This window comes from Onychostoma macrolepis, chromosome 05 (genome assembly GCF_012432095.1).
Source record: "Onychostoma macrolepis isolate SWU-2019 chromosome 05, ASM1243209v1, whole genome shotgun sequence".
Lineage (NCBI taxonomy): Eukaryota > Metazoa > Chordata > Actinopteri > Cypriniformes > Cyprinidae > Onychostoma > Onychostoma macrolepis.
In genome coordinates this window covers 6,219,619-6,246,434 of record NC_081159.1, presented here as the reverse complement: position 1 = coordinate 6,246,434, position 26,816 = coordinate 6,219,619, and the positions used below count along the sequence as shown (strand labels likewise).

At 37.2% G+C, this 26,816-nt stretch overlaps 1 protein-coding gene across 4 annotated transcripts in view; it reads left to right on the top strand.

The window, feature by feature from the left end:
- The window catches only part of cntrl (centriolin), a 33,380-nt gene that overhangs the window by 3,411 nt on the left and 3,153 nt on the right, over positions 1 to 26,816 (top strand). For 3 of the 4 annotated variants that reach the window (XR_009271207.1, XM_058774710.1, XM_058774709.1), the window contains exons 7-38: positions 2,015 to 2,134; positions 3,939 to 4,128; positions 4,419 to 4,528; positions 4,713 to 4,907; positions 8,186 to 8,339; positions 8,471 to 8,673; positions 8,756 to 8,935; positions 11,323 to 11,457; positions 11,715 to 11,860; positions 11,959 to 12,142; positions 12,301 to 12,459; positions 13,847 to 14,026; positions 14,118 to 14,225; positions 15,593 to 15,734; positions 15,867 to 16,009; positions 16,106 to 16,274; positions 16,373 to 16,659; positions 17,097 to 17,254; positions 17,381 to 17,543; positions 18,393 to 18,523; positions 18,848 to 18,988; positions 19,069 to 19,195; positions 19,706 to 19,870; positions 19,951 to 20,110; positions 20,796 to 20,911; positions 21,009 to 21,226; positions 22,393 to 22,550; positions 22,637 to 22,701; positions 22,781 to 22,969; positions 24,653 to 24,845; positions 24,947 to 25,110; positions 26,438 to 26,641. Coding sequence is in view for 3 of the 4 variants with exons in the window: in XM_058774710.1 (XP_058630693.1) it covers positions 2,015 to 2,134; positions 3,939 to 4,128; positions 4,419 to 4,528; positions 4,713 to 4,907; positions 8,186 to 8,339; positions 8,471 to 8,673; positions 8,756 to 8,935; positions 11,323 to 11,457; positions 11,715 to 11,860; positions 11,959 to 12,142; positions 12,301 to 12,459; positions 13,847 to 14,026; positions 14,118 to 14,225; positions 15,593 to 15,734; positions 15,867 to 16,009; positions 16,106 to 16,274; positions 16,373 to 16,659; positions 17,097 to 17,254; positions 17,381 to 17,543; positions 18,393 to 18,523; positions 18,848 to 18,988; positions 19,069 to 19,195; positions 19,706 to 19,870; positions 19,951 to 20,110; positions 20,796 to 20,911; positions 21,009 to 21,226; positions 22,393 to 22,550; positions 22,637 to 22,701; positions 22,781 to 22,969; positions 24,653 to 24,845; positions 24,947 to 25,110; positions 26,438 to 26,641 (5,157 nt within the window). In the remaining variant the exon portion in view is untranslated. Of the gene's footprint in view, positions 1 to 2,014; positions 2,135 to 3,938; positions 4,129 to 4,418; positions 4,529 to 4,712; positions 4,908 to 8,185; positions 8,340 to 8,470; positions 8,674 to 8,755; positions 8,936 to 11,322; positions 11,458 to 11,714; positions 11,861 to 11,958; positions 12,143 to 12,300; positions 12,460 to 13,846; positions 14,027 to 14,117; positions 14,226 to 15,592; positions 15,735 to 15,866; positions 16,010 to 16,105; positions 16,275 to 16,372; positions 16,660 to 17,096; positions 17,255 to 17,380; positions 17,544 to 18,392; positions 18,524 to 18,847; positions 18,989 to 19,068; positions 19,196 to 19,705; positions 19,871 to 19,950; positions 20,111 to 20,795; positions 20,912 to 21,008; positions 21,227 to 22,392; positions 22,551 to 22,636; positions 22,702 to 22,780; positions 22,970 to 24,652; positions 24,846 to 24,946; positions 25,111 to 26,437; positions 26,642 to 26,816 lie in introns of those variants that run through there. The other variant, XM_058774711.1, reaches the window with a different exon arrangement.

Genomic DNA, 26,816 nt, shown 5'->3' with positions numbered 1-26,816 from the left:
ATAACATGACTAGTGGAAAGAAAAGTAACAATTACAATACGTTTCTTTAAAGGCTGTTTCTAATTAATTTTTCTCATGCACTGAGCCGAACATTGCCACTTACCAGACTTTCCATTTTTTACAGAGAGGTTTGTTCATATGTCAATCCCATTTATTTAAATTACATTTTGTTCCTAAAATTTTCTTATGGGTGTTACAGCATTTTCTGATTTATGATAAAAAGTGAAAGGAGGTGTCCAAAACCTCCTCTGTGAAACCTTCAACACTTATATTTCTTCTATTGACATCATTCGTAAGTCACTTTGGATAAAAGCGTCTGCTAAATGACTAAATGTAAATGTCAGCAACATGAAACAGGAATTTTGAGCCAGGCTTTATCAAATGTTTAGATTTCTGTTCTGGAAATGTATGCAAATTAATGCATTAGGTAATGTGCGTATTTAATTAGATAATGCCTCATTTGCATATTCTCATAACATTCCAGAAAACATCTTTAAAAAAAACACACAAAAAACCCCCAGTTGTCTTAATGTACTGCACATTTAGGTATTGTGATATCTGTTAGTTAAAATATTTGCCCTATTCACCTGTGGTGTCTTGCCTTAAAGGGATAGTTCACCCAAAAATGAAAATTCCGTCATTAATTACTCACCCTCATGTCGTTCCAAACCCCTAAGACCTTCGTTCATCATGAGACATGAGGGTGAGTAATTAATGACAGGATTTTCATTTGGGTGAACTAACCCTTTAATATACTGTCCTGATGTTATTATGCACAGTTCATCACTGCATATTGATCCAAATGATATTCTCATTAATAACTTGCTCCATATCTGAAACATCTTGACTTATTATGGAAATAATGTTAGCGAAAATAATGTCATGTTGACTTTAATCTTTAACTTCCTTATGTCTGCTTTCAGATTATTTTCCAAATCTCTGTGCTCACAAACTCACAGTGAGCCCAGAGATTCACTTTCCAAAATTTCCCTTTCCTGTCTTTTCTAGACAATTTCCTGTTCAGCACTCTCTTCTCACTCCATTCTTTTGTCACCTGCTCTAAAGGTACTTTGTGAATGGTGTTGAAAATTATTTTGTGTGTGTGTGCGTGTATGTATGTATGTATGTGTGTAGTTGCTTCATTGACCATCTGTTTAAACAGAACTTCTCTGAGAGCCTGCTTTTGGAAAAAAAGAACTGAAGCTGTTCAAACTATTAGAACAGCAAATTAATACTAATTCCTTCACTGCACTGCACATTATTTATTTATTTATTTATTGTAAACAATTTAAAAATTAAATGACAGGAATATAATCTACCAGTCAAAAGTTTTGAATAATTAAGTTTTTTTAATGTTTTTGAAAAAAGTCTTTTGTGCTTACCAAGGCAGCATTTATTTGATCAAAAATATAGTAAAAAGTAATGTTGTGAAATATAATTACAATTTAAAAGAACTGTTTTATATATTAATATGTTGTAAAATGTCATTGATTCCTATGTTGGCAAAGCAAATTTTTCTATCCTTCAAACTTTTCTTTTCCCTGCTGATTTTTCTTTATTTTTTTTATTTCACTCCTGTGCTTTTACAAAAACTGTTTGCATGCCTTCTACTGTCTCTTCTCTTCATTCCTTCTTCATTCTCAGCTTCCACATCATACTCCTCTGCTGGATTCTCTCTGTCAGGTATTCACATGTGCCCCACCAATCACTGTATGATGTCAACATTGTGTTCTCCTGTCCTCTCAGGTGTTCGCTTTAGAGAGCGATGTTGATGGTATGGTATTGTTATGTTCTTTAGCATGTTTTTGAGGTTTTTGCATGTATGCATTCTATAGTAATGGAAATCTTAAAATATCATTCATTGTATTTCCATGAGTGTAACTATTTTGTATTACACGTATCCTTAAGATGCAGTCTCATTCTGAGCTGAGAGGTTTGTAGTGAAGTGTGGCTGATGTTTTTTATGGTGGTATGTAAAGTGTTGTGTTTAAATAAACTCTTTCTAATCACACAGCTGAAGCAGAAAACAGTGGAGTTGACCCGGGCCTGTCAGAAACACTATGAGCTTGAGCAGGAGTTGGCTTTTCACAAAATAGATGCCAAGTTTGAACCTCTTCCATTTTATCCAGATCCTGTAAGTATTTGCTTTGATTTATTAATTACTAGAGCTCTGGATAGATAAGAATAGACAACTCATTGTGATTTTCTTTTTTGTGTTGGAGGGATTAATTATAGTTTTTTTTAATTTTTTTAATTGGTCTCTAAATGTATACATTCTGATTCATTCATAGGTGATATTTCATACAACCCGAATTCCGGAAATGTTGGGACGGTTTTTATATTTGAATAAAATGAAAACTAAAACACTTTCAAATCACATGAGCCAATATTTTATTCACAATAGAACATAGAGAACATAACAGATGTTTAAACTGAGAAATTTTACACTTTTAGCCACTAAATTCAAATTAGTTGCTAGATGTTCTCCCAGCTGAATCTTTTCAAAATGTATTGCTTTTTCAGCCCTTTGTTGCCCCCATGCCAACTATTTTGAGACCTGTAGCAGGCATCAAATTTGAAATGAGCTCATTTTGTGCATAAAATTTCTCAGTTTAAACATTTATGTTATCTATGTTCTATTGTGAATAAAATATTGGCTCATGTGATTTGAAAGTCTTTTAGTTTTTATTTTAATCAAATTTAAAAAACGTCCCAACATTTCCGGAATTTGGGTTGTGCGTTTGATCTTTGATGATTAAATTCTGAAATACAAAAGCTTCAAATGACTTTACTTTAGTGTCTAATAACAACAATATATTTGACATTAGCGGCTTTCTTTATAGACATTTATCCCAGAATGACCATTTTAAAACTATATCATACAATGCTGATTTGTGTATGGTAAGATTATATTGATTTTAGTGGTGGGCCGTTATCGGCGTTAACGTGCTGCGTTAACGTGAGACTCTTATCGGGCGATAAAAAAAATATCGCCGTTAATCTATTCTCAAAGTTGGGTTGGGAGCTGGGTCTATACTACGCAAGCTATGATGACTTTCACCTCGATATTTTAGCGGATGTATACCTAGCCGAATTGCACTGTAGGGGCGAGAACGAGTCTTGAACCTGTGTGTATGCATGCTAACATGGATGCAGCTATGAAGCCGCCGGGTTTGCTTCAGGGAAAATGTATTTTTAAGAAGCTTCCCAATAGAAATCGGCGAGTCATTTCTGTCTCTACGTTACATGGTCGCGCTCTCTGTATCGCGCGCACAGCGGAGTTCCGCCCCGGTTCGCACACACACACACACACGCGCACACACACAAACGTAAGGGCACACACAAGTGAGCACACTCCCACTCCTATTTGTAAATATTAAGCCGCAAAACGTCTATATAAATATGACTTCTGTGTGTCTCTGTGTTAATGTATGGCGCAGACGCACGGGTTTGTTCACTACTCATACAGAAGCCCGCGTGAAGCTTGAGGTGATATTAACGTCTGTCATCTCACTAAATGAGGACATAAATACATGAACAACATCTCCAGAACTGCTCTGAGAGTCACTTCATGAGCATTCGAGCGTTTCATTTGAGAAAAACTATCCTCACGGCAACCCGTCAAAATAAAAGTTCGGTTTCACTTGAAGACATTGGGCAGAACGTAATAGGCTACTACTACTAAAACTATTAAAATCTTATCTTTAAGGAATAATCATACAATGTCTTCAATGTTATTATCAATATTAAATTCTTGATGACTGCTAGTTGTTTACTACTAGTAGTGAACTTATTCTGATCTACTTCAAATGAGCCATTTTAATCTAGATTAATCTAGATTAATTCCAAGATTACAGTGAGATTAATCTAGATTAAAAAAATTAATCTATGCCCACCACTAATTGATTTTTAGAGAGATTATTCTTTTTGTTGTTCAGGAGGTGGAGGTAGAGAACCTTTCTAGCGAGAGTCCATACATAGGAAAGTCTCGTCAGAAAAGGAACATCAAATTTCCATCAGAGACGGATAACATGGGTGCACAAAACCAGCAGAAGCCTGCCTCAGTGGACCTGACTGAGACAGACACCCCAGGAGAACATGACATGTCCAGACATGCTCAGCTTAGAGGTACAAAGGTTCAAGGGCACTGTGCCCTCATATTATATTAAAGGCTCTAAATAGAGTCATAAAATAATAACATTTGTATATTACACATGCTATTCCTTTTTTACTCTCTTTACTTGGAACAATCTGTAGTTGTTTGCTCTTATTACCAGTGCTACCAACAAATGATGAAGGACATTTTCCCTTTTTTTGTGTAGATACTGTAATATCCAAATCTCTGCACTTTTGCTAATGCATCTGTGTTTTGGCTTTTGATTTTTTCTTTTTCTTTATTTGTTTTGTTTTCATTTTAGCTGTGGAACAATTACAGCAGTTGCATAAAGAAATTGAGGTAAAAGAGCAGCAGATCCTTAAAGCCAGTGAAGAGCTCCGGCAGCTAGAGGAGACAGTTTCTCAGAGACGGGTGAGAAGTTCCCCTTTAAACACCTTCTGTGCATTGCTTCAAAAGAAAAAAAAAAAAACGCCTCTAGTAGAGCTGTACTTGAGAGTCTATACGATGTCCTCTGATCTAAGTAAAAGTTGATGGCAGAGTCCACATTCAGATTCATTTTTAATTATTTAATTTATCTATGTTGATTTGCTCATAGATCTGTGAGGCTGAGAAGGATCAGCTCAGGCAGGAGCTTCAGAGGAGGATACGGAGGCTGGGAGAGATGAGAGGAGAGATGGAGGCTATGGAGAGGCAGCTGGAAGGGCTGAATGCTGAGAGGAACCAAGCCCAGGAGGAAATGGACCAGCTGCAGAATCTACTGCACAGCCTGGATCCCAGTGACCCCAGACATGTCAGTAACACTCATGCCTGAACAACCTCATGAAAATAATTCTCTTGAGGATTATAATTTCCATAACATAGTGTAACATAATAGTTCAATAAATAAATGGTTTTATAACAATAAATGCTAAAACAATTCTTAGTAATGCAATTCATTAGCCTTAGCTGAACAATGTAAACATCCAGTGGTCACTAGAAATTTACTATAAAAATAGCTATAAGTATTTATCTTTATTCATGAACTGATGTAATGATAATATACTAACATACTTAAACTATATACAGCATCTTTGTACTGTAAACAGTTTAGATACAATAATACAGATGGCCACATTATTAAGAATTAAGGTAAATTTTATTGGACATTTTTAAAATAATGGCAAATTAATCTACACAAAGTCAAATAGCACCATTGTATAAATGCAAGTACATGCCACTAAAATAATGCAATGAAACAAAATAAACTAAACAAAATAAAATATATTCAGACATTAATACTTTTATTAAGCAATGATGTATTAAATTGATCAAAAGTGATGGTACAGACATTTACATTGTTAAAAAAACATTTATTTTTATATACATTTTACAATATTACTGTTTTTACTGTATTTTTGATTTAAATAAATGCAGTTTTGGTGAGCATAAGAGAGTACTTTCAAAAACATTCACAAATCTTAGGGACCCCAAACTTTTGATCGGTAGTGTACATGTAAAGATTAAATCTTGTTGATAAATATGCTTACAAGCAAATATTGCATTGTACAGTTAATGCCATATTTACAGTATATACTTTGAAATGTTAATAGATATGGGCAAGAACCTGTTTTCTGCAGGAATAATAGTTGCACATTTCTGCAATATATGTTTCTGGTTACGCACATGCATGATTAATCTTAAAGGGTTACGTTCATATTTGCATGACTGTAAAGTGTTTTATTGTCTATGTATGTTGTGTTTATATCATAAGCCTCTGAACTATTCAGATGTTTTATTCATATGTGAGACCTTTAGTTTATTTATGTTATATAACAACAAAAAATGCACGTCTTCCTGTTTTCTGTTTAAGAAAATGTTTGGCACGCAAACAGTGTAGAACAAAATGAGGGTAAAATAACTGATGTGTTGTGGAAACTCCCTAACAACAAAGGTGTCTAACAAGATTAGGTTCTCTATGGAATTAATCATCACTAACCCATGATGCTCATCAACGAGTAGAAGGCATATAAAATGAGGCTCTTGTCTCTTTAAGAAAGAAGAGAGCACTTCTGTCCTGGGAAATCTGTTGATGCTGTGGGTGGAGCCAGAGAGGCTCCTTACTCCCACCCGGCCACAGACACAGTCACTGATTGGCTGAGGCCGCTGAAAGTTTCCTGTGTTGATTCAAAGAGAGTTGAGAGGAGGGTGGAAAGAGTGCAGGGATAGAGGAGGAGGGGGAGAATGAAGTTCAGAGGAGGGGGCTTCTTTTAGCGATAGTTGGAGTCCTCTGAAGCTTAGAGCAACAGCTGAAAGAGACAGGAAATGTTCTCTTCCTGCACAAGGAGCCCCTGTTACTCCTTGTGGGGCAGCAACATGAGAAAAATGGATATATAGAGACAGAAAGCGAAGAGATGGCAGCCACACCGCTGTAGTAAGTACCCCACCGGGGTCAAGGAGGGGCTCATGGGAGGCTGCTGTCATACTGTTGCAATTTGCGGCTTGTAATGTTGTTTGTAGAAGTGATTTTTGGTTGATTTTATTGATTATCTAGCATCATTGAACATTACTTATTTTTTCAAGTTGATCATTACAGTATGATGTTTCATGAATGCTGTATATTTTCAGTGTTTATAACAGGAAATTGCAACGGCATTATGTCATCAGAGTTTGCTGGCTTTCATATTTTATGACAGCAGTGGACAATAACAATGCACAGTATTAAATCAGTAAACCACTAGATAAATCTATATACTTTTGTAATCTTCATTTATGAATAGTGGTGGTTTAAAGTTTTAAAGCAGACTTGCTAATGAACAAGGCATCGTTTAAAATAATGTTTAATGAAAGTGTTACATTTTCACTTTGAGATAATTTTTTGTTGGGAGGGAAGAGGAAGTGAATGGGTTGAGAAGTAACAAATGCAGAAGTCCAAGACTGTCCCTGCATTCCAATTTTCACGTTCAGTTCACATACTGTTTGGATTACTATTTTGGGTGGATATGCAGGTAGGAGACTGCAAAAAATACACATTTTCTTAAATTTTAAGTAAAATTAATGAAAAAAATTTTAAACGTAAAATTTTCAATTTAAATTGAATTCGTTACCTGCTGTCTCTTTGTAATTAATTGTAATATTAACTAGCAATTTCTCACTGAAAATTGTTAATATCAATTTTTTCAGAGTATATGAATTGGGAAACAAGGTATCTGACCTTTTCTTTTTTGACTTCTGTGATTTGTATCAGAGTTATTTGAAGAGACTGGGAATCAATGATCAGTCTAGATCAGTTTTAAATATGTTAATTAATTAAACCTAGTAGTAACACTGAATTTATTTTTTTTTTTTACATTTTCTACAAGAAATGTGAGGGTCTTTGCCAATGAAAGTCACCTCCAGGATGCTAGGATGTTGCTATGTTGTTGCAGTTGTGGACTAATGTGAAAGATTTAAAAGATTATTAAAACATTTTTGTTATCATTATTTGTTATAGTTATAATCCTTGGTATAAATGGGCCTTAAAAGGATAGTTCACCCAAACAAGAAAATTCTGTTATCATTTACTCACCCTCAAGTTGTTTCAAACAGGTATGACTTTCTTTCAGCTGTTGAACACAAAAGCAGATATTTTGAAGAATGTTGGTAACCAAACAGTTGACAGTAGCCGTTGACTATGGAAATAGTCAAAAATACTGGAAAATAGTTAAAATGTATATATGAAAGCCAGTGGAAACCTCATCTGTTTGGTTACCAACACTATTCAAAATATCTTCTTTTGTGTTCAGCAGAATCAGTCTTAAATCAATCAATCATAAAATTATTTACATTGTTATATTAACAATGTTAATAAAAATAAAAAAACACTTACAACCACTAACAACATTATAGAAGTACAAAATTAAACTGATATTTTAATAAACCCATATTTTTGAGTACTTATTTTTATTACAAAAGAACTACCAAAGATACATATCAGCTTAGTTTAGAGAGGTATTGACATCTTGGACAAAGAGGGGCCTCAGAATCAAAAACCAGCAGAATTGATCATGTAATAGCACCCTATCCCAACTCTCTCTGCTATCACTCCTGCAGACCCATGTAAAGGCTCAGTTGTCCAAGAAGACACAGCTGCTGGCCATCATGAGCAGAAAGCACCAGGAACTGGAGAGCAGGCTGGATGACATGATCACACGTATCTACAAGGAGACACAGGAGATCAAAGAACTAGAGCAACAGCTCACTGATGGTCAGCAACTTTTTTTAAATGTTGCTTTTTAATCTTAATAAGATAAAGATAGCTTTTGAACCATTATAAACTATTGAATACGATATTTTAAAATGATCAAATAAGCAGAAGAGACCACTCAACTCTTTCAGGTCAGATCGCTGCTAATGAAGCACTCAAGCGTGACCTGGAGGGCATCATCGCAGGTCTCCAGGAGTATCTGCAGGGGGTGAAGGACCAAGCACGAAGAGCCCAGTTAGATTGCAGGCGTCTGCAGAGGGAGAAAGATGCGCTGCAATGCCTCCTATGTGAGAAGGAGCAGCAAGGCGCACAGCTGCAGAAAAGCGCACAGGAGGTTGGAGGCTGTTTCTGACATAACAGTTCGCCACTCTGTAATAAGTCAAATCAACATGATCACACTGTTTGATGTGTTCTAGGACCTGCTGCAGCATCAGCAGCAGGAATTGGAGGATCTGAGGAAGGAGAATGAAGAGCTGAAGCAAGCTCAGGGGCAGGTCAGTGAATATGAAGCAGAGCTGGAGACTCAACTGCAGGAGAGAGATACTGAGGCCACACAACTGAAGGAGGAACTGGGCAGACTGCGTCGACTAAGTCAAGTAGGATATATCTTCATAGATTTTTTTCATATTCATGCATAACATATTATTATAATTGTAATGGAATAGTTCATCTAGAAATGTAAAAAAATCTGCTCCGAATGTTTTTTTTTTTTAAAGGGGACATATTATGCCCCTTTTTACAAGATGTAAAATAAGTCTCTGATGTCCCCAGAGTGTGTATGTGAAGTTAAACTCAAAATACCCCACAGATCACTTTTATAGCTTGTTAAAATTGCCACTTTTAGGGTATGAGCCGAAACGCGCCATTTTTGTGTGTGTCCCTTTAAATGCAAATTTGCTGGTTCTCAAAGAGGGCGGAGCTTCAACAGCTCAAGCTCCGGCAATACAGGTGCTGGTCTTTGCAAATAAACATTCCACAATTAGTACAAGCCTGTTATCTTTACAGAAAATGTACTCATTTAAAAGTCAGTCATCTGATTGAACTGTGCATCATAAATGATTGTTTATGAATTACACAGATGGGGAGCACGGCGCAATAAAAATAACGACAGCTGTTCTCATTGTGCCTTAGCATGGTATCACAAACTTTATAAGTCCCACGTGATTATGAGCTTGAGTCTTGACAAATTCAAGCAGTCGACTTCACATTGCATTCATGTGCAATTTTTAACTACTGCATTCCTATTTACGATCATTCTGGTTGTACTTGAAGGCAGCACCAGTGAAAACAGGCATAGCTTTAGCAACATTAACCTTACAGAGTGCCAAGAAGATCTTTCAGAAAGGCAATCTGGAAAACAAATGCGTGATACTTACTTTGTCTGGAGCTGATGTTCGCGCATGAAGCATTGGTATTGATCCCTAAACATAGGGGACTTTACCAATTTTTTAAAATTTAACCACAGTGTCGTTAGTTGCTCAGATGGAGGGAGTCTATGGAGACTCCTATGTTTGTTGGTGCATCCCAAAACACATCACTTGTAATGCCTGTTTGGGCTGACATTGTATATCTCCAGCAGCTAACGTTACAGCAAGAAAACAGTAATGGCGGACCGCTGCTTCTCACTCAGGTCTGTGTCTATGCTAATAGGGCAGAGAGCGTCACAAATGGACGGGACTTTTTCCCTTCAGTGACGTGTACAAAGGGAGAATCTGAAACCGCTCGTTTGGAGAAACCGTTTAACCGTTTAATTTATTGGGATTATAAAGAAAATGTGTGGGTGGATTTATACCATTATAGGCTGGTTGTTTTCACACACTGCGGCCACACAACTATGTTCGAACACCTTATAAAAGTGATTTTTGAATAAAAGGTCCCCTTTAAATTGCACAAAATTTAACTTGAATATTCATGTTGCCCTTTTCCATAAAAATAAGTTCGACTGTGACTAGTGCCTGTCACGCTCCAAAACGGAGTGACTCTCTCAATAAAATGAATTGTGCACTATTTTTCAAATATTCTTGGTATGTCCTCATTCATATTCTTAAAATATCCTTCATCAACAAGCTGAATTTTAAGTCATTATTCACTGAAAATCTTATTTTTCACCCTTTCAGATCTCACATATTCACACTTTGTGTATTATCAGCAAATGTCAAGTGTTTACATTTAATTTGGAGCTTGTGCCTTGAACATACACTACACCGTTCAAAGGTTTAGGGTCTGTAATATTTTTAAATGTTTTGTTAAAGATGTTTTAAACAGTCCCTTATGCTCACCAAGACTGCATTCATTTGATCAAAAATACAGTAAAACAATAAATTTGTGAAATATTTTTACTGTTTTCTATTTCATTATATTTTAAATATGTCATTATTTTAGTGGTAATTATTTTACTTCAGTCTTCAGTGTCACATGATTCTTCAGAAATCATTCTAATATGCTGATTTGGTGTTCAAAAAACATTTCATATTATTATCAATACTAAAAACATAAAACTTGTGCAGCTTAATAGTTTTGTAGTACTTTTTAGGATTCCTTGATGAAAAGTTCAAAAGAACAGCATTTATTTAAATTAGGAACTAATTAGAAAGTTTTAATTAGGAAGTTGTTTAAGAAACATTTCTTATCGATGTTGAAAACTTGTACTGCTAAATATTTTGGTTGAAACCATGTTAGATATTTGTTTTCAGGATTCTTTGATATGTAGAAAGTTCAAAACAACAGCATTAATTTGACATTTTTTTGTCACAATGTAACATTTTTCCTATCACTTTTGACCAATTTAATACATCCTTGCTAAATTAAAATATTAACTTTAATTTGAAAATGTGGAAGAGCGAACTAGATTTTCAGTGAATAATAAAAGTTTTAGTCTGTTCCTCACACATATGGCATTAGACAACTAGGGACATAATATACTAGTACATTTGAGTAAACTATCCTTTTAACATTTACATTTTCTTGGCATTTACATTTGCAGATGGAGCACTCTGCACTGCAGGCAGAGTTGCAGAAAGAAAGACAGGCAAAAGAGAACGCTTTGGCACAGATGCAGATGGCTGCCGACAGAGAGCTTGAGAACACAGAGCTTCTTCAACAGGTCAACATTCTCCAGGTATGTTACTGCACAACAGACTTCATACCAGAATAATAAAGCTCTGTCAGACTTTTTCCGCTATTGGAAAGAGAGGATTCTTGGAAAGACCAAAGGATGCACCACTGAAATACAGACACCCTTCACTCATTCAAACTCTTCTCACAGCCTTTAAAAAAAAGTGTGCTGTACATTCTGTTGTTGTTGATGTATGAGAATCACTCAGCCTCCAGTAAGACTCACATCTTTGAATCCCTGGCTGAAAATGTCTTTCACAGGAGGAAAGAGACAGTCTTAAGGAGAAGGTGGATGCTCTTCAGTGCGATTTGGAGCAGGTTAGGGAGGAGATGCTTTGCCCGGAAAGTGTGGCTAAATATTTAGGAGAGCTGAGAAGAGGCATAGCTACAGGACAAGAGATACTAAGGTATTATAGATTCTTAATGTATATTTTAGCAAATGAAAATAATTGGACTGTGTGGCTACAGATGTGTTATATGTCTATGTTATTCTGTCCTGTTGCAGCTTTGAAGACCTTGGAGAACCAGTGCATAAGAAATTCACAGAGCTACAACAGGAGGTACATCATGTGGTATCTGCTGCTCAGAGAGATAGAGATGAGGCCCAGCGCTGTCAGGAGACACTTGCTGGAGAGATGAGTTCACTCAGAGAGAGACTCAGGAAGTACCAAGAAAGATACCAGGCTCAGGTGAGTTGATGTTGTGGAATTCAAGTAATCATTATTTGAAATAGATTTTTCAGTTACATTGCCATTTCTAAAGCTCACATATTCCAGTATAATGTCTAAATATTCAATTATAATGTCTTAGTATAAAGTGATGCTGATCTCCCTGTGTTTGATTCCAGCAGGCAGAAGAGAGACGGGGTGAGGAGGCAGAGCTCCATAGATTGAGGAAGGAGCTGGAAGATGCTCATGAACAGCAGTACTTGATGCTGCAGCGTTTAGAGGAGACAGAAATGGACAGGGACCGTCTTCTTGCTGAATTAGAAGAACAAGATAAACAGGTGCCACAATTTTTTATTTTAATTTTCTTGCTACCTTTTTCATACCAGCAAACTAGTCGCCGCTTTTACCATGGGGGCATGGGCGGAGAGAGAGAGAGAGAGAGAGAGAGATTGCAAGCTCGTAAACAGGAGTGTGTTCAAACAGTGTGTCGGCGTTCTTCATTGTGAGTGAAACCGGCACAAAGTTTGCAGTTTGTAATACAATATTGACTGTTTTTGCTCAAGTTCGCTGATAAAGTTTCAATCAAAGCCACAGCAGAACTGTTTTGTGTTTCCGAGTAACACAAGCAGTGTTTCGCTACTGAATGAATCCACATTTTTGAACGAATCAAGTGAGTCAATGATTCAGTAACCCATTCATAAAGACAGTAGTCGCTTGCCTCGTTTTTGAATGAATCAGCAGTTTGAATGAATGACTAATGACTCGCTCATTAAAACAGTCATTTATCGTCATCTACGGTGGTTTGGTTTCATAATTTAAAAGTATTGCATTTTTCCCAACATTTTTATTTTTTATGTTCAAAAATATTTAAAACATTAATCTTATAAAAATTATTTACGCATTTGAAATTTTGTGGTGTAAATGCATCTAATGCCACTTCAGATGCAGCTTCTGTTTCCTCTGCAGTGAAAAGATGGAGTTTGTTGATAGTATGCGCACTCTAATGTGAACATTAAAATTTGCAAAAATAAATTACTCCACTGCTCACAAAGAGAAGTATGAACACCGATGACAAGAGAGTTGCACTGTCCAAAACGTTTGTGGTATATGTGCTTTTTTTTACTTGAAGCACATGTTGTCTTTTCCTTTATTTTGTTGTCAGAGTGCACCAGAACGCTTCATTTACATGTTAAATTCTCAAAAATTCAATCTCTTTTTCCTGTCTACGCAACCTTATTTATTTCTGTCCCAACCTGGTCCAGCTCAGTACTTTGAGCCATGATAATTTTCTTTAGCCCTCTTCCTCCCCAGCACCACCTGTCTAGATCTGCTACGGGGTTCTCCCTGCTTTACTTTGAAGCAGGAGTATGCATCCTAATCCCTGTAATTCTGAGTATTTTTCAGCAGTAAGCTTTACTGTTGCCAGTGGCAGTAGCATAGCAGATCCATTCTTTTCAATAAGTGTTAAATATATGTTAATAATGAGTTTTCATTTTTTTTTTATAATTTCAAAGGTTTAATCAAATGTAATGTTTAGGGAACTTTAGCAAGAAACAAAATGTTGTTGTTTTTTTTACTCTTGAAACCTATGGAAACTGCATAAGAGTTACCAGTGCCATTATAGAAATGCCATGATTAATTTATTCTACAATAGAGCTTAACATGTATTTTACCTTGAATATTGCTTTAAGCAGCTATGTATTTAAAGACGTGTTGTTTTTCTAGGTGAAAGCTGAAGAGAGCCAGACTCAGGAGCAGCTAGGATCTCTCAGTCTGGAGTTGCAAGCGCTCAGGAGCTCTTTTTCCTCTGCTGACAGAATGGCTGCCCAACAACTGACTGCAGCAAAGGACAAACTTCACTCTCTTCATAGCACAATAGAGAAAATACATCAGGAGAGAGCAGTGGTAAGACACAGGGCAGACTGCTTGAGATCTTTAGGGGCCAATATCAATGTGAGAGAAGTTCACTGATGATGATCTGCTTATATGTGTGTAGAATGCAGAGGAGTTACAAAGCACCAGGATTCAGGCTGCCCAGGCCATTCAGGACTTGGCTAATGCTGAAGCAGAAATCGAAGTTCTCCAGAAGCTTTTGAGAGACAGGGTAATGTGTCTGCTCAGAATCTTCAGACTTCAGTCTTATCTGCATTTCCACATTCTGAGGATGACTGTCCTTGGTGGAGGTCACTCTGAACTTTCAGACTGGTTGTGAAGTAGATAGGAGCAGTGGTGTATAAAGTACCTGAAAGCCATACTCAAGTAAAAGTACAGATATCTTACCAGAAAATGACTTTGGTAGAAGTTGAAGTCACTGTTTAGAATATTACTTGAGTAAAAGTCTTAAAGTATGTGATATTTACTGTACTTAAGTACGAAAAGTATTTTTATTTTATTTTTTTAATCTTAAACGTGCTTAAGTATTGAAAGGAAAAGTACAAGTAAATGCAAAATGGAAAAGAAGCAAATAAGTATATATAAAAAAATGTTCATACAGCTTGAGTAGCAAGATTGTGTTCAGTTTTAACTCTTTCTTTCATTTTGTATTTTTGGGTAAGAATAAGAAGCACTTCATCCGGTATTTAGTGTCTTTCATTCCAACATAAGAAAACATTTCTGGAATCTGCATTTGAAATAGCATTTAGATGTATTTACACAGTTTATATATCTATGCATTTAAACTGCAGTTATGCATAAATAGGCCTAATGTTTTGTTTTTAACATAAATGTTGAATACTGATATTTGAAATAATTTAAAACATGAAAAAAATTCTTTATGCTGTACTAAATTCTTATTATGCTTTACTAAAATTATTATTAAATGTGTTCATGCTGATATCTGCAGGAAAATGGTACTCTTTGTGTGATATAGATTAAGTTAACTATATTAAATTATATAAATATAAAAAGCAATTTTGAGATTTAATAGACTAAAAAAATCAACGTGCGTGCACTCTGTGTGTGATTTGGTGATATAGCCTACTTGATAATGTCAGATCGCACATCATTACAACAACACTTACCATATTATCACATACTGACGATATACTGTATATCGCACACCCCAGACTGTGGAAAATGAATCATCCGCGGTTGTGCGCGCACTTGTTTGCACATGAGCAAAGGTGTTTTTAGGAGTCTAACTTGCAAACGCCAGACCACTGATTCATCAAACCTGCTTTCCTTCAGTCTGTGTTCTTCTGACTTCTGACTATTTGGTAGTAAGTAACAAATATGCTTCAGGGAAATGTATCGAAGTAAAAGTATACATTTTAATTAGGTAATGTATTGGAGAAAAAGTAAAAGTTGGCTGAAATATAAAAACTCAAGTAAAGTACAGATACTCCCAAAATATACTTAAGTACTGTAACGAAGTATAGGAGATAGTGTTGGATATAGTGAAACGGTGCCTTTAGTTTACTAATGTACTGTTCCCATCTCTATATGTTAATGCATGGTTTCTTGTTTCTATAGGTTCATGAGACAGATGGGAATCTCCACAGTGTCCCAAATTCTAGCATTCAACCGCAAGAATTGGACAGATTAAACCAAACCTTGAAAAGACAACAGGCCCAAACCAAACATCTCAGAGATCAACTAGCACAAGCCAAAGAAGGTTTGTTTACCATCTTTTTATAATAACTCCTCAAAACACCCTAGCATCATGGTATCATGTTTTGTGGGCAAACACCATGCACATTTCCTTCAAGGCTAAAATGGGTCTTGTTATATATTGTGGTTTGTTTAGCTAATAACGTAAATCTAGAAGAGCTTCTGGAGGAGATTGGAGCACTGAGGGAGACTCTTCTACAGCAGAATAACTTCCTGTCCAGTTTAGGAGATCCCCTGCCAAACACAGGATGTTGGTACTATGTCCCGTCAAATCAAAATGTAAGAAACATGTTATTTTAGCATGAGAAAAGGAATGCACTTGTAAATGCCAGTTTTTGTTTTTTTATTGCAATCAGCATGTTTTTTTGTCCTCAGGCCCCTAGTTTTGGATCTCAAGGCACACAAGACTCAGGACTGGGCTCTGTGCACCCACAGTCCCCTGAGAGAGGCCGGCGGTCCAAGCACAGAGCACACAGGGAAAGAAGACCTGTTAATGGAGGATACTGGGTCTATTCCCCCCATCCGCACAATCATGGAAAGAGAGGCAAGTGCCATGGAACCCCAGTTCAGAGTCTTTCTCTCCAACGTCATCATGGTCAGTATCCTGTCAGTGCTGTAATATCTGTCCTCGTGTCTCTTCAGATGCACAGATGTTCCGAGACAGTGGAAGAGAGAGCGATATAGAGACACGCTTCACGCCTCCATCCGTCTCTGCTGGATTTACTCTACCTGATGGTACTGCTTTTCCTCCTGGTTCATTTATCTACAGTCACCCTGTGCCTGGACTTCCCATTGGCTCAAGTACAGTCTTCTATGGGCCGCCCCCTGATGGAGCCAGGCTGATGTACGGACCTCCTCCTAGCAATGTAACTATTCCTCTGGTGGCCAGTGGGACGCTGCACTGTAATGTGCCTGGACATCAGGACTTGGTATGAGATATGCAGATTTCAACTGTTGAGTTGCGCTACAATGTTACACTGCATTACATAATCTTAATGTACTGTGTAAATGTTACAAAAGATATTCTAATATTAATCATATTTTGGTCATATTGCGATTATGTGTGATTTCTTTTTTCCAGCAAGGCCGAATTAAATTGATGAAAAGTTACATTAAAGACATTAATTATGTTATATAATATTTATATGTTTAATGCTGCTGAATGTCTGTTCATCAATGATAATAATATGAAATGTTACTTGAGCACCAAATCAGCATATTAGTGTATTTTCTCTGGATATTTTCTTGTCAACTTCCATAGATTTCTTTCAAAAATAATTAAAAATCTTACTGACCCCAAACTTTTGGTAGTGTGCATTTAAATGTCCATCATTTTCAAGATAAGTAGTTTTGGTTTGTGTTTCAGGAGCGCGATCTGAAGAAGGCAGAGCGTAGGCTGAAAGAGGAGTGCGCTGATAGAGCTCACATTGATAAAGAACAGCAAGCACTTCAAGAAAAAACAGCAGACCTACAGAAGGAAATCAAACGCCTGCGCAGGACTGTCCACACACTGCAGCGCCACATGTTAGTCAGCATATCAACACCAGTATATCTTACTCAATATAGACTTAATGTAACACACTACTCCACTGAAATGCACACAACATATGTATAAAAGTATGACATACCTTTCTGTTTTTGGTTCATCAGTAGTGGGCTGGAAGGCTCCTTATCACATGCAGAGGAGGAGCATTGTGTGCTGGGTGAGGTGGAGTGTGTGGAGAAGACCCTGCTGAAGCGCAGAGCAGAGCTCAGAGAGGCTGACAGGCTGCTGCTAGAGGCTGAGACAGAGCTCAAAGACACTCGAGCCAAGGTCTGACACCGTTCTTCAGTGTTGAGGAGTCACACTACTAATTTCACTACATTTGTCAGTACCTAGACAAAAGAGCAATATAGCTTGTCTTCTCTCTCTTCCTTCACATTTCTGTCAGTACTCCAGTATCATAAATAATAATATATTCAATATATTTTTGAATTAGTATCCACCTTATTTTTCAACGTGGAAGTAAGCTGTTTTCTGTGAATTTGCAAGACTTCTGGTTCATTAGCCACTGCAGGGAAATAACGAGAAGAATAACAAAGTGCAGTAAATGGTAAAACTGTTTGCACTACATATCATGATTTCTAAAGGATCATGTGACACCAAAGACTGCTGACAAGTAATGGCTGCTGAAAATTCAGCTTTGCCATCACAGAAATAAATGACAAAGTATATTAAAATAGAAATTAGTCATTGTAAATTGTAATAATATTTTCACATTATTACAGCCACATTATAATGCTTTATTGTAATGATCTACTCTTTGTTACTAGCTTGTAGTGTAAACAGCTACTTATTTAAAAGAGTAGCTTGTGTTGGCGCTGGTAGCCTCGTGGGCAGCGCGTCGACATGCAGCACCGTTGCGCTTTGGGCATCGTGAGTTCAAGTCCCGGCTCGCAGACCTTTCCCAATCCCGTGCCCCCTCTCTCGCTCCCACTTTGCTTCCTGTCAACTTTGATCTGTCCTATCAAATTAAAGGCAAAAACACCAAAAATAAAATCTAAAAAAAAAAAAAAAAGAGTAGCTTGAGTACTGTTAGCTTTCCCAACACTAGTTTTCCTAAATATGTACATCATCGTCCTATAAGAAGATGCTAATGATGTAATGCATGTGTGTTTGCAGACTAAAGAGAGCATGCAACGCTACAATGAGGCCAAGAGGCGAGAGGAAAAGACAGAACGAGAGCTGGTGGAGATGGAACAGAGAGCTCAAGACGGTGCCACACAGCTGGTGCAAACCAGACAACAGCTCAGGTAAACACAACGACAACACATTTCACATCTGAATTCTTAAAGCTGCGTGTAATTTTATGTATATGTTGTTTTTGGCACCAAACAGAATTGCGAAAATAATGATTCGAAAATGTTTACCAAGCAATTTTTCCATCTGCCATTGTTCAGAATAAAAGGTAGCGCAGTGTTGAAGGGACCACTTTTTGGGAAAATCAACCTACAAATTGTCTTCTTTTAAATGAAGCTTGACAGCAGCTTTTTAGGCTCTTCTGTGAGTGTGCATCAAGTTTTGAGTTAGAGAACTGCTGATAGCGAAAATTTTAACTTGCAAATGTGCTGCTGCAGGAATCTTCAAGAGGAGGTTAAGGAGCTGCAGAAAAGAAAACAGGACCAAGAACACATTCTACACGAAGTAGAGGAGGTCCTCGCATGTCAAGATGCAAAGTTTCAAGAAGTCAACAGAAAGCTGGAGAGAGCGACTGACAGGTGTGACAACTATAATTTCTGTAAATCACTAAATGCAGGAAATGTCTCCTCCACTTGAACTGTCTGTTTCTTCTATATAGACTGGAAACTGCTGAGAAAGAGCTCAGAGAGACCCAGAGCCTGGAGGTGAAACTCTTGCAGACCTGCAGAGAGACAGAAGACTCGCTAGCACAACGCAAATCAGAGCTGGACGAAGTCAGCACTCAGGTAACAATTAAGAAATTTATACTTTTATTCAGCAAAGTCTGATTAAATAGATTACAAACACATTTATAATGCAACAAATTACTTTGGTGGAAAAAATCTATGACAGTTTCCACAAAAATATTAAGCAGCACAGCTGTTTACAAAATTAATAATAATAATTAATGTTTCTTGAGCCTCAGATCAGCATATTAGAATGATTTCTGAAGGATCATGTGACACTGAAGACTGGAGTAATGGCTGCTGAAAATTGGCTTCGCCATCACATGAATAAATTATATCTTAATACAGTATATACTGAAATCGAAAACGTTTATTTATATTAAACTGTATTCATCATTATATGAATAAATAATATTTATGAAATAAAATTATTTCACATATTGCTTTTTATGTGATAAAATAATTGCAGCCATTGTGAGCGGAAAAAAAAAACTTGATGAAAATCAACTCCAAACTTTTGAAATAGTGTGTAGCTATAAAGACTTTGTGGGTTTCTTGTGTTGGGTACAGGTGGTGTTACAGCAGGAGGAGCTGTCTTTGCTGGACAGGAAGCTGGAGCAGTGGAAAAAGGAAGAGGAAGTGTTGAGAATTAGTGTGGAGAAACACAGGCAGGGCCTATTGGATGTGCTCAGACAGGGAGAAGAGGATGCCCAACTCTTACACCAGCGCATTCAGGTTTTTCACATGCACAAAATATTAGTGCATTGTTTAAATATCTAGGAAGTACTTTTGATGAACAGTCTGGATGTGTGTAGGAGCTCCGTGTGGATGTGCAGTCTCTGGCCGTGCAGAAGGGGGAGCTGGACTCTCAGCTGTCCGAGAAGAAAACCAGACTGACACATTATAAGAAAGAGCAGCAGAAGGAGGAGGAAACCCTGCAGAACCTCCATTCAGCCATCAAAAAACATAAAGCAGGTCTGTTATGACAGAGTGGCCAGTTCTTTACTGTTGCGGTTCCATCACAGGGCTCAAAAATTAGCAGTGGCCCTCATGAGAGGGTTTCTGGTCAGTTGACGGAATAGTCACTTTCCCCTGAGGGCCAATCCTTTGTTTCTACTAAAGGTTTGACATTTATTGATCGTGCTCATTTTGGTCTCGTTTCCTGTGGTATATTCACATTGGTGACAATGCAAGCAGACTTGCAACAATGAAGTAATGTTGTGTGGCTAGATAACAAAAATGAGCTTATATAAAAATAGTTTACAGTTTTAAAAGTACCAGTAAGATGTGTTAAAATTATGAACCAAGTGATGTTTTACCACCAGCAAAAGTGTTACATTTTAACTGTACATTCTTTATCTTTATTTTTAAATAACCTTTTCTTTTTATAAAAAAATTTTTTTTTAAATAAAACTATGAATATTTCTAGCAAATCTAAAATGTATTGTAAATATAAAACAAATCATCTTTTGTGGTGGGTCCAGTGAAAATGGTGTCAGACTGAGTACAAATGAAAAACTACTGCAGGAAAAAGTGTTAAACAGATGACTTTTTGAACAGACTGTTTCCACAGAGTGGAAAAATCCCCAAATAGTATCAGTTTTGGAAATATTGTGGTTCTCCTAATTTATGTTCAGGTGTGTGGAATTTGTGTGTTTAGAGCTGAAGCATGTGTTGGAAATGGTTCAGTTGGAGACAGGGGAATTGGAGGGTGTGAAGCTTCAGCATAACCAGAAACTGGACCAGCTAGAGAGGAGCCAGGAAACTCTGCTACAGGTCAGTTCTAAACATTTTACCTTCACCTGTGCTGTCTGTGCTGATGATTAATTTCGAGACTGGAGTAAGATGTGACGTTCGTGCGTCTGCTGCTCAGGTGCGTGTAGAACTGCAGTGCGTGCAGCAGGAGCTACAGGAGCAGCGTGGGGAGGCTGAGAGACAGATGAACCTGCTGGAGAAAGAGAGAGCAGAGCTGCACACCCTTCAACTGAAGAGCCTCGAACTGCAACAGCAAACAGACACAGCAGTCCAAGAGAGGAGCAGCCTGCAGGAACAGTGCAGAAACCTGGAGGCCAGACGGACACATGCTCAGAGGTAACGTATGGAAAATTTCTTTGGCATTGTCTGAACAATCTTTCAAGATGTTTGAGTCATATTGAAAAGACTGCTGCGTCAATATTTGAATGTTGGTTCATTTATTATTATTATGACAGTTATGATTTCCAATTTATCTGCTCCTATATGAATTATTAATCAAATTTAACTGTGGTTGGTTGATTTAAATGTCTTTCGGTAATTTACGTGATCAGTTCTTGGCCAGAATCAACAATAGCTATGTTTTCATTTAACTTAAAATAAATAAAAGTTTAATTTAGCAAAAAATCATTCATCCATGCCTACATGCATATTATCATTTTTATGTCTCAGCCTAGGGGAGAGAAACATCCTGTATGAGCAAAAATGTGGCAGTAAAACATAATAAACATAAATATGCATAAAAATACAGATGGAAATCTGGATTAAACATGTTGAAATACACCTTTTGAGGGGACAACCATTTTGTAGTGGTGTCCAAAACCAAAGTAGCCATTGAGTGTATGACCAATGTACACTAAACGACTAGAGAATACCCAAAAAACACTGTGAGGGCCATGCAAAATTAATTCCTGGGTCTTAATTATTAAATTGTTTAATTAAGGTTTATACAAGCTAGTTTCTATGACAGATTTCATGATAGGGGCAAAAGGGACAGCATTTCTGGTGCACTGTGTGTCCAAATTTTTTCATTCAGTCCTTCAAGTGCACTATATTTTTGGTCTGACGTAGGGAATAGTGAGGGCATATGGAGTGATTTTTGTACACAACCTCTGACCCTTTGAGGCTAATGCTAGCACTACTTCAGTCCAACTGTACTTCAGTTTAAAAAATCAACCGTTTAACCTCCAGTTTCACAAACAATGCTTAAGCCTAGTCCTAGATTAAAATATAAATCTGAGCTTTTTCAACTGAAAGAAACTTGCACTAACTGATCTTAAAACATGTCAGTGCCTTTGTTTTGTCTTAAGATGCACACCAGTAATGCTTTTTTCTAAGGAATGTTTATAAAAATTACTTAAATGTCCTAATTGAACTATGGCCTAATCCTGGTTTAGGCTAAGCCTTGTCTATGAAACCGGGCCTAAATTTTCTAAAATGATCTAGACTTGATGGATTTCATGTTTATGGCGTAGCTTAAATGGACTGTTTTGCTGTGGTTTCAGGTGTTTGGAAGCAACAGAGACGAGGGCGAGGGCTGCAGAAACAGAGCTGCTTAGACTACAGACCGAGCTGGACAAACTACAACAGGACCAGAAACATGCACACGATAAGCATCAGGAGATCCGCAGGGACACAGCAGCCCTGCAGCAGCAGCATGAGGGTATCCGCTCAACAGCCTTACGTTAATCAGCTCTTATGTGTTTATTTTAATAAACACACTGAAATAAATGTTGGTTTTACCCACAGAGGAGTTGAGCAGATTGAAGAAACAGCTGGTGGAATCTCAAACTCAGTTAGATGAGATCAGAGAGGTGAGTTTACAGCAAAACACTGCATATCTAGGGGGTATTGCTGCCCCATGGCATGAAAAGTGTTTCTCTTCGTGTTTAGGAGGTAAAGGCTGCGAGAAGGCAGCGAGAAGAGCTTGTGAAGCAACAGAAGGAGCAAAAGGCTGAACTGCAGGAGAAAGAGGAGAAGATCAGGAGGAGACAACAGAAACTGGACAGACTGGGTCAACAGCTGCAGGAGCTCAAGGCAGAAGTAGTCATGAAACAGACACAGATTCAAGAACATGAAAAGGTGAAGTGACACACTGTCGTATTTTTCATATCCTTTACCTTTGAAACTGGAGAAGAAATGATCTTAAAGGGAGAGTTCACCCACAAGTAGCCAATTACTCACCCTTCATTAGAAGTCCATTATGGATTTCTCTTAAAATCTCAATTTTCATTCTTTAAGTACTTTATTGGAATGAGTGTGTTTATTGCTAAAGCATTATATATATAAAACAAGTATCGACAAGTAAAAGAAATATACATAATATAACAGTAAATATATCTATGTCTATTTAAATATAACACTAACAAATAACAATAGAAAACAGTATCAAAGTTGCCAAGTAATTAAAAAAGCTAATAAATAATAATAAACACAGGTAACACTTTAGCTTACGGACCAATTCTCACCATTAACTAGTTGCTTATCAGAATGGAAATTACTAGCATGTTGGGTGTTTATTAGTACTTATAAAGCACATATTCTGCAAAGCCATATTCTACATCCCTTAAACTCACCTAGTAACTAAACTTACTGTTACCTTACAAACTATTAATATGCAGCCAATTAGGAGACACAATTAAGTTAAGTTAAGTATTGTCATACTCGAAATGGTGCTCTGCATTTAACCCAAGCACGTACGCGCCTTGCTCAAGGGCACCTTAGTCATGGTATCGAAGGTGGAGAGAGTGCTTTTCATTCACAATCCCCACCTTCAATTCCTGCCGGCGCGAGAATCGAACCAGCAACCTTCAGGTTACAAGCCCAACTCCCTAACCATTAGGCCACGACTACCCCTATTAGTAGTTAATAGTGAGAATTGGTCCCTAAACTAAAGTGTGACCTAAATAAATATATAATATAAAATAGACATTTATTAAATGTTTGCTGTTCCTCAGTAAAGTGGTGACTTTTATCTCGCATTAGCTTTTTTAATCCTCAGTGTATGGGCCTTAATTGCAACTTTTTACCAACCACATGATGAAAAATAAACAGTAATGTACTATGATGGTCTTTGATTCTCAAGGCAGTAGATGGTCTTTTTAGGGTGTACGGCAAAAAAAAAAATTGAATTTGCTGCAGTTCAACTATCTTACCCTTAGTAACAAATGCATTTGATCCATTTCTGAAGAACTGGAAAACCATTTTTCTTTCTCACCTTTTTGTGAACTTTTTAAAGAATCAAAGTTAAGGTGTAATGGACTTTGAAAGGAAGGACAAAAATCTTTAAGGTTTCATTAAAAATATTTCTATGTGTTCCTTAGATGGACAAAAGTCTTAAGGTCACATTAGCGAAATTTTGGCAAAATGTTGTGGGCGAAAAAAAACAAAAGTCCGTTTTCTGTTGTTATTAGTGTAGTTGTATCAAGCACCGAGTCACTTTCAAACCAAGGAGTCACTTTCAAACCAAGCAGATTCTGTTAATTCGCACTGCAAATTTGTGTGACCATCTGAACCCATTGCAAAATTTGCAAAAAAATTCCCAGTATTGTATATTTTGCCAATGAAAAGCAATGGTAAATGTGACTGCCCCTTTATGGATTTAGAATGACTTAACTGAGTAAATGTTCATTTTTGGGTGAACTATAACCTTTAAAACTCTTTTCAAATCATTATGTCTGAGACATGATGTGGGTGACCCGAGTTTGAGTCATTTTCTGGGGGTCCTAGAGTAATGAAGACATGGTATTTGTATTCTTTGTGTAGCTGATGAGAGTGCATCAGCAGAAGAGCACTGATCTGGAGCAGCAGCGCAGGCTGAAGCAGCAGAAGCTGCAGGCAGTAGAGAGTGCTCTGGGCCTCAGGCTGGACCGGATGGAGCAGGTCACAGCCGCAGAAATGGACCTGCAGAGGGAGCGCGAACAGTGCACTGCACTACAAGAGCAGGTGGAGGAGCTAGGTGAGTTGCATGAGCAACATTACCATGTGTTCGCTTACACTTAGCCTGATAAATGCAGATCGGCTTGCCTTTGTCGTACTGAAGCGTGAGTGTGTGTTCAGAGCAGGAGGTGTGTGAGCGGGACTCCAGACTCCTGCATGCTGTTGAGGAGACCCATCGCCTGCAGGAGGCTCTGCTGTCTGACAGGACCAGCGCTGAGGGACGTCAGGAGGCTCAGGGGAACCACAGCCGCACAAACAGGCAAAAACTGCAGGGAGTGGAAAAGGTGATTGGCACACTGATCCATAAGTAGTACACTGCCGGTTTAATGGACCATGGAGCTGCTGCATAGGCACTACTGCATATCATTAAGAGCATTTAAGTGTTGTTCCAAACCTAACTGACTTTGTTCTTTGTTTCTTTTAAAGAATTTCTCAGTTTTTTGGGTTCATACAATAAAAGTCAATTCAAGTTGTTTTAGACCCCATGTTCTTTCATTATGTGCACAAAAACATTCAGCAAAATATCTTTTAATATATTTTCATGCTGTTTAGTTTAGTTCAGTGTTACTTCAGTATTGCTTATATTCTATTGTAGTATTTATTGATATTTTTAATTAACCTTTTTTTAATATTTTAGGTTTTAGTAAATTTGGTATGTGATATGTTTTATTTGTATATAATTATTTTTTATATTTCTATTTAGTTTTTATTTGTTTAATTAAATATTTTAATGTAATTTTAGTACTTCAATGTAAATATTTTAATAATTTGGTTATGCGCTTTTGTCATTTGCATTAGTTTGAATTGTAAAACATTTAATAATTATATTTGATTATATATTATATTTTCATTTTATATTTCACTTCTTTTTCGCTTTCTTTCTTTCTTTCTATTTCTATTTGTTTTAATTCATTTTAATTTACATAAACTTGTTTTATTTCAGTTAGTTGCCAGTGCAACATTTCAAATTTTCTCAAGTTTAATTTTTTTCATCTAATATTTATACTTTATTTTATTTGAGGTATTTTAGTTATATAATTTTACTTAATAACAACACTAATCTCAACAATTTTGATATTATCAGTATTGGATTGTTTGGTCAATTTAAACAAGTGATTGTAAAATATTTGAAAGGCTTGGAGAAATGAAGCAGTAATCCAATAGAATGAGACTGTAAGTATGATACAGTCATGGTTGGGTATACAGTGCTAACTTTATTATTTCAACCTTCCTTTAATTATACAAAGTCTTTGGTCGCCTCTGGCTGTGTGCTTAGCTGTAGTTTATAGCCGTCAGACTAACTTGAGCTTGTTTCAAGAGCGTGTACAGCTCCAAAGGGACCTGCTGACTGTGGAAAAACTACTCAAGAAAATCACAAACAAGCCAGAACGCTGCAGGAACAGCTCAGAACCATTTCTCAAGAGCTGCTCTGCCTCAAAGACAAAGTACAAACAGGAAATAGCACTGTAACACACCACATCTGTTTGCTGTAATAGTTTTGTTGCAGAGAAGCATATTTGTCCTGCTTGTTTGGGCTGGAACCATTTCTGAAGCACATGTGGTTATCAGTGAAAACGAGAAAGATGAATGACTGTCATGTGCCTCTCTCAGCTGCAGAGCCAAGAAGAGGACAACACTCAGCTACTTGAGATCAAGGACAGCGTGCACTCTCTGAGATCCCAGGTGAAAGCAGAGCTGGACAATGGACTAAGGGAGCTGGAGTCGCCCTCTAGTGCCTCCTCAGACACAGACAGCCTGAAAGAGAACCGTCCTGGTGTTACACTATCCATGGGAAACCCAGCATACAACACTAAGGTGAGCCTTTTCCTGTGCACCTCTTAAACAAGTGTTGTAGTATAGGAGATATGGGTGTAAAACTGCACAATTACTCTAAAGCAGTGGTTCTCACTAGGGGGCCTCAAGATGACAATTATGAAAATGAAACAGGGTAGAACTGCTAACCTAAACAACTAAATCTAAATATTTTTTA